Raw genomic sequence first — 6,009 nt, forward strand, 5'->3', positions numbered from 1 at the left:
TGGACTCACACGGAAGGACACTACAGGGAAAGTCCTAATGAATTTGTGTGCACTGAGGGAGCACAGAGGATTTTAGAAGACTCCTTTAGCCACACAATTTTAACAGTACAAGAATGAATCTTAAAAATGTTAGGCAGGCCATGTACAACTTCCATGACTGCAGTTCAGTACCACTGCTGTCATGGGCTCAGACAGCAGCACCGTGCACCTGTTGACCTCAGCAGAATCATGCAAAGGGGTGCCTTGGGCAATCTTCTGAGTTCCTTATCCATGTGTAGATGCTTTCCTCAAACCTTTAGTCACTTGTTGCCAATTCTGTTTCTGCACTATCCCAGTATTTTCTGTGAATTCAAAACGGAATGTAGTAAGTGACAGTGTGGATCTTACCACAGCACAGAAATAGGACAACATTCCACTTAGATGTTGCTACATGCATGATCAGTAACCAAGAACACAGAGCTATATGCCCAGATGACAAAATCGACTGCTGGTGGAATTCAGCAATAAGCTCTTCCCAAACCCTGAGGTCAAGCCCTTGGTTTTTTTCACCAATCAATACAGCTAAAGCACTGTATTTTCAGACTACTACTTCCATCTCTGTATGCACTTTAAAACTTACAATTGTTTTTCTACTGATCCCAATTCTGGTTTTAATCTACTTCCGATTCTGCCATCACAAGTCCAAATTCCCCTCCAGAAACTGCACATGGAAACCATTTTTTACAGTCTGAGGTTCTGAAAGCATGTGAAAGAACAGCAGTCCCCTTCCTGTAAGAACAATGCTCTTGCTGTTTCTTAATGGTGTGATTTAAAACCACCAGTTCATGGCTTTACACACTGCATCCACACTCCATGGGCGTGAGGTTTCCAAAGCATCAGACTTTATTCAGTCTGAATGTTCTCAGACACTGGTAAAGCAACATGTGCACAGTGCTAACATTATCTTGCATTACACTGTGATAATCTGCTTCTCCAAAAGCCAAAGGTCTTGAACATGTTCCCACAATTACCCTTTAGTTCTTTAAAAAAAAAAAGAGGCCAAGATATGAAATAAGTTTTATTTTATTTAACCTCTCATGGTGTTCAGGTTTAGTATCAGATTCTTCAGGCTGGTAGTTGCTAATATGATGTCTCCTGGTGGTTTGTTTCAGGATCCAGATAACTGTAAATAAAAAGTTAAGAGCTTTTAGAAAGGTTTTAGCACTGCAAATGTGAAATTGAAAGTTTACGAAAATATGACATGATGGTTTTAATGCAAAACAGACATTAAGAGCTTGAAGAATTTGCCTCATTTTATTCAGGTAAGACTAAAGATGCCCTCAAATACAGCAGCTCACAACTGTTTAACAAGCTGGTAACAAGTTGTTCTGTCTCTCAAGGAACTCTGAACAGCACTAAAAATCAGTTTTTTCAGTAGCTTGCAAGTATCTGGTACCTGGCTGGTGATACTATCCCAAAATCGTTGTACTCAACTTCAGTAACAAATGTACCTACACAACGTAAATAGTTGTACTTGTTAAACTGAACTTTGCTTACAAGCATTTACACACAAACTAAACAGAAAACCTTCAAACATAAATTATGTGCTGACCACTCTTTTTAGTGAAGTCAGTGTCCAAACAGGAGGAACATTAGTCCAAGAAAAGTCTTTGTCAACAGCTGTAAACCAGTCTGTCATACTACATCAGTAGCTTTTAAATTCTGAGCCACCATCATAAGTAGCACACAGAGCACAGAACACAGCACTTAACGGAGTTCAGTGTTTCTCCATACAGTATCATTAACACCAAGTTGATGAGAGAGAAAGTTGCTGTCAAGAGACCTAGCAAAATTCAAGTTTTAGGATACCTCTTATGATACCTTTTACAAGCACAACTGCATCCTTGTTGGGAACCTGCTTAGCCACAGCCTTGTTACAGTAGGTAAACCTTGTCAAGCTCCCAGACTGATTAACCATCTCTACCTGAAGATGTACTATCTGTGTTAAGATGATACCAACCTATTAAGAGTTTTACTCATCTGCCTGCTGTACTGTTCCTTTCTCAGAGACATAGATACCATCCAAGAATTTCCTGATATCCTTGTTCTTGACTGTAGTGGCTTGCTGGATCAAGGCAGCTGCAAACAAAGCAAGACCATTAACACAAAGCAAGAGGTTCAAGCCAACTCATAGCCTTTGTTTACTCTCCAGTATTTCAACTAACAAACATAAGTGTCATCTGGATCAAGGAATTATCAACTTGAAATCCTGTCAGCAATCATGAAAATAGAATGCATTTCACTGAGCCTGTCTTGGCAACTCAAGGCAGTGACAATTTATTACTGCACACTCATACGACTGAAAAGCTGAAAAATTTGGTGCAAAAAAGGGCCATCGATACTGACTCAGAAAAAAGCTTCTGTGAACTTGTAAAAACGTCTCTAAGCTTAGGAAAAGCATAAGAAACTACAAAAACCCATTACAGTGATTAGAGGAAAAAAATTCCTAAACTATCATTTACATCAGTTTGAGAAAAAAAGAGTTTGCTAAGCTGACATCTTCAGATAGAAGTAGCCCATCATTGTATGTTCCCACACATCTACTTCCACAAACCTGAATTGGAGACCAATTCAATGTCATTCCCTTCAAGGATCAGCTCATCTTTCTGGGCTTGCGATACTGCACAGGAAACACCTACAGAAAGGAAAATGCACCATCTACATCGTTTGTGAAGACAGTAAGTGTACTAAAGAAACAGTACTGACGTCCTGTCCCAATTTACAGATGTAAACAGTGGCATACTAGGCAATAATTAGCTTCTATGACTTAAGAGTCCCTCAAATCCCTTCCAGGATTGTCATCCCTCCCAGGGTTTCAAAACTCAAAGATTAGTGCAAGTCATACTCTGAACTGACAGCAACTAAATGATATTCCCACTTAAATGTTACTACATTACAGCATTAATCACCAACACTGTGTACAAGCCAGGGGTTTTGCCAGCACAACTTCCTCAGCTAGGTGGTGCCGTTTTCCACATTCTTATGTTCATTAAGACAAAACTGGAGTAATCCCAATCGAGTCATTAAAAAAAACCCTGCCACCTGACATGTCAAGCGCTACTAGCTACACTGTGAATACTCACAAGGAGTAAACACTAGGACATTCAAGACTAACAGGAAACTTTCATTTACGACGAGAATAACACCAGTAAGTTTTTATAGTTTGATCTATTTAGTCAATAGATGTTAGCTTTTAGCCTTTGACTATCTTTGAAGTAAATGCCAACTTGTAAAAATCAAATACAATAATCAAACCCATCTTTAATATTCCACAGTAAATCAAAGCCACCATAAGTAGCTCCCAGCTGTATCTACCAGTGCTTTTGGACAAGTCCAAAGCTTTCATCTAAAGCCACCCCAAAACATGATCAGTCACACTAAGCATCCTTACCCGTACCTTCCCCAGAAGTGGAACTATTAAAAAAATGGATATGGAAAGCCTTCCTTACAGTCTTAAGGTAACCATGTTTATAACATGTTTTGCTTCCTCCTTTTGGAAGGTTAACAAACTCCATCAAATGCCTACACTGTTATACATTTTACTAAAACCTCAAGTATGCAAGATGTCAAAATTATCATCTTGTTGGTTTTATATTTATCTTACATGCTCCTACACAATCAGGAAATTCAAAATACAACAGCACTTCAAAGACCAAAAATATGATGTGGTGTGAAACTAGTTTATGTACAATGTTTAAAACAGAAATACAAATCTAAAATTAAGCACCCAGAGTTTACTAACTATGAACACTATTGAGATTTCACAATGATGAAAGTAAACACTGGGCCACTTGGAACTTGTATTCCAATAACTAGCTCTAAACTAGTTATCAGCTAGCCCTATTTCCAAAAATAACTTACAAAAGCATTATTAATAATATAATCTCAACAGTGGTAAAAGTGTCATGAGATTACACAGACAGGCAAATGCTGCTTCAACACTCATTCACCATCTCCTGTTATCAGTGCCAATACCCAAAGAAAACAGTTTAGAAACCCTAGTTAGAAATAGTAAAGTACACCACCAGAGATGCTCACCTGGCCTCATACGCACTCTGCGAATGTACTTCTCCCCCAAGAAGTTTCGGATTTCTACAAGTGAGCCATTATCCTGTATAACTACGTTGATTGGGAAGTGAGCGTACACTGACCTCATCTTGTAACGAAATCCCTAGGATAAAGCACATGAGACATTGAAAGCAGAATACATCAAAAAGGTAAAACCGATGAATAAAGCTTACTGAAGATATCTAAAACCAAAATACACTGAAAAGTTTCTTAACGAGAGCAAGCCACTGAGCCCAAGAGACAGGCAGCGTTTATAGTTCACGCTTTCTTCCACTTGAAGAACTTGTTTAACAGCACATGCAAGAAAAAAAAAGAGAAAGCTACATCTCGATCCTTAGAAAAGGTCTCACTAAAGTAATAGGCTGTCTGCTGTTAGGAACAAAACCGACATGAGTTATCCTACTTCAAAATAAAACTCACCAGTGTAACACCCTTTATCATGTTCTGTACATGGCTGCAAATTGTGCGAACTGTTGCCAGCTCCTTTCTGTTACCCCACCACTTGTCAACACGTAGCTGTATAAAAAAAATAAATAGAATTGACAAAGCTTTCAGCTACACTTCGAAACCAGAAATTAAACATTTTTTGTGACAAACTAAGAGTCAGAAATTCAGGTAAACTACTTAGAAGCCCTCCTGACAAAAGCACAAAGGTAGCAGTCCTTCAAAGAAACAAAATAAAGGCCCACATAGCTCAAGTCTTCTAAGCCCTAACCCCCAGACGTATGAGAAAATTTCCTCTTCATGTCTCGTTATTAACAAATCTCCAAAGAAGCTGGGATACATACTCTGACACGTTAAGCTGAAAGATGTTTTATCACACACTAACACTGAACAGACTGTTCCAAAATCAGTTTCCTAGGTATTACCTACCAACTTTTTAATGAAACAGTGTGTGGGTCCACTGTTTAACAAAACACTAGATGCTTGTGGAAAAAGTAGCTGAAATCAGCCACTGTTAACTTTTTTTCAGTTTTTAATAATGTAACGATTTAATTTTATCTAGCTAAAACTGGCCCGTTTATAAAATGGAGCATATAACGAACAGGCCCCTTTCCAGTAACTATCTGACCACCAAAGATCAATCAACAAATTCAAACATATCACAGAACCTCAAGAGCTCCACAGTTCCCAAGTAGGTCCCAAGGTTCCGTAAGACCAGCCTCTTTCAGAAAACACAGAAACAAGCAAATAATTAACTTATCCACGGCCTAAATGTTTGCTTCCATGTCCTACAGTAGCAAGAAGTGTTAAAGCTAACTGCAAAGCCCCTCTCCCCTCTCTGGGCAGACAAACAAGCTCTGCAGCTCTCACCTTCTTGTGTTTCTTTCCCAGGAGGGACAGCTCCACGTTAATGTGGTTAAAATCCCTCCGCAAGGTTCCTCTGGGGCCCTTTACAATGACTGTCCGGCCCTTCAGTGAAACGCTGACTGGAAATCAAAGGCAGACGCTCGTTAACCGACTGCGGGGTCAGCACCACAGAATGTCTTTCAAACGCACGCGCAGACAGACGTACCTTGCTCGGGGATGTCAACGGTCTGGTTGCTGAGAATGGTCTTCATTCTACAGGGGACAACAGAAAAAAGCTGCAGACCCCAAGGTAAAGCTCTTTTTCTGCGCCCTTCCCGCTCCTCCCCCGCACGTACCCCCAAACACTCAACTATGGAGCGCCGAACCGATGCCCCCACCCCCTCTGCCACCTCCGGGCCGCCACGGCGCCGGGCTCCGCTTCCACCACCGATACGTGCCTCCCAGGCCCGAGGGGCGGCGAAAACCGGCGGCCTCGGCGCTCAACTCCACAACGGGGCCCAGCCCGGGCCTAGAGCCGCCGGGGGCGGGGGAGAGGGGAAAGGCGTCACCCCGGGGGCTCCCCTCCCGCAGGGCCCGGGTCAGGGCCTGGCG

The 6,009-nt window shown here is 41.1% G+C and overlaps 1 protein-coding gene across 1 annotated transcript; it reads right to left on the reverse strand.

The window, feature by feature from the left end:
- Positions 1-1,046: 1,046 nt before the first annotated feature.
- Positions 1,047-5,758, reverse strand: RPL9 (ribosomal protein L9). Its single transcript, XM_026847179.1, has 7 exons — positions 5,624-5,758; positions 5,422-5,537; positions 4,528-4,623; positions 4,078-4,210; positions 2,594-2,674; positions 2,000-2,118; positions 1,047-1,162 (listed from the first exon to the last, which is right to left on the reverse strand). Exons 1-6 carry the CDS (start codon positions 5,667-5,669, stop codon positions 2,012-2,014), a joined length of 579 nt encoding a protein of 192 aa, XP_026702980.1. The 5' UTR covers positions 5,670-5,758; the 3' UTR covers positions 1,047-1,162; positions 2,000-2,011.
- Between the last annotated feature and the right edge of the window lie 251 nt (positions 5,759-6,009).

This window comes from Athene cunicularia (genome assembly GCF_003259725.1).
Source record: "Athene cunicularia isolate RWA chromosome 4 unlocalized genomic scaffold, athCun1 chr4_part1, whole genome shotgun sequence".
In the NCBI taxonomy this organism is placed as follows: Eukaryota; Metazoa; Chordata; class Aves; order Strigiformes; family Strigidae; genus Athene; species Athene cunicularia.

Excerpts from the sequence above, each read along its gene's own strand:
- RPL9 (XM_026847179.1), bottom strand. The coding sequence starts at position 5,669 with ATGAAGACCATTCTCAGCAACCAGACCGTTGACATCCCCGAGCAAG. Across the intron at positions 5,538-5,623 it reads CGTTGACATCCCCGAGCAAG|TCAGCGTTTCACTGAAGGGC; the intron begins GTACGTCTGTCT and ends TTTGATTTCCAG. Across the intron at positions 2,119-2,593 it reads TGAATTGGTCTCCAATTCAG|CTGCCTTGATCCAGCAAGCC; the intron begins GTTTGTGGAAGT and ends CTTTGTTTGCAG.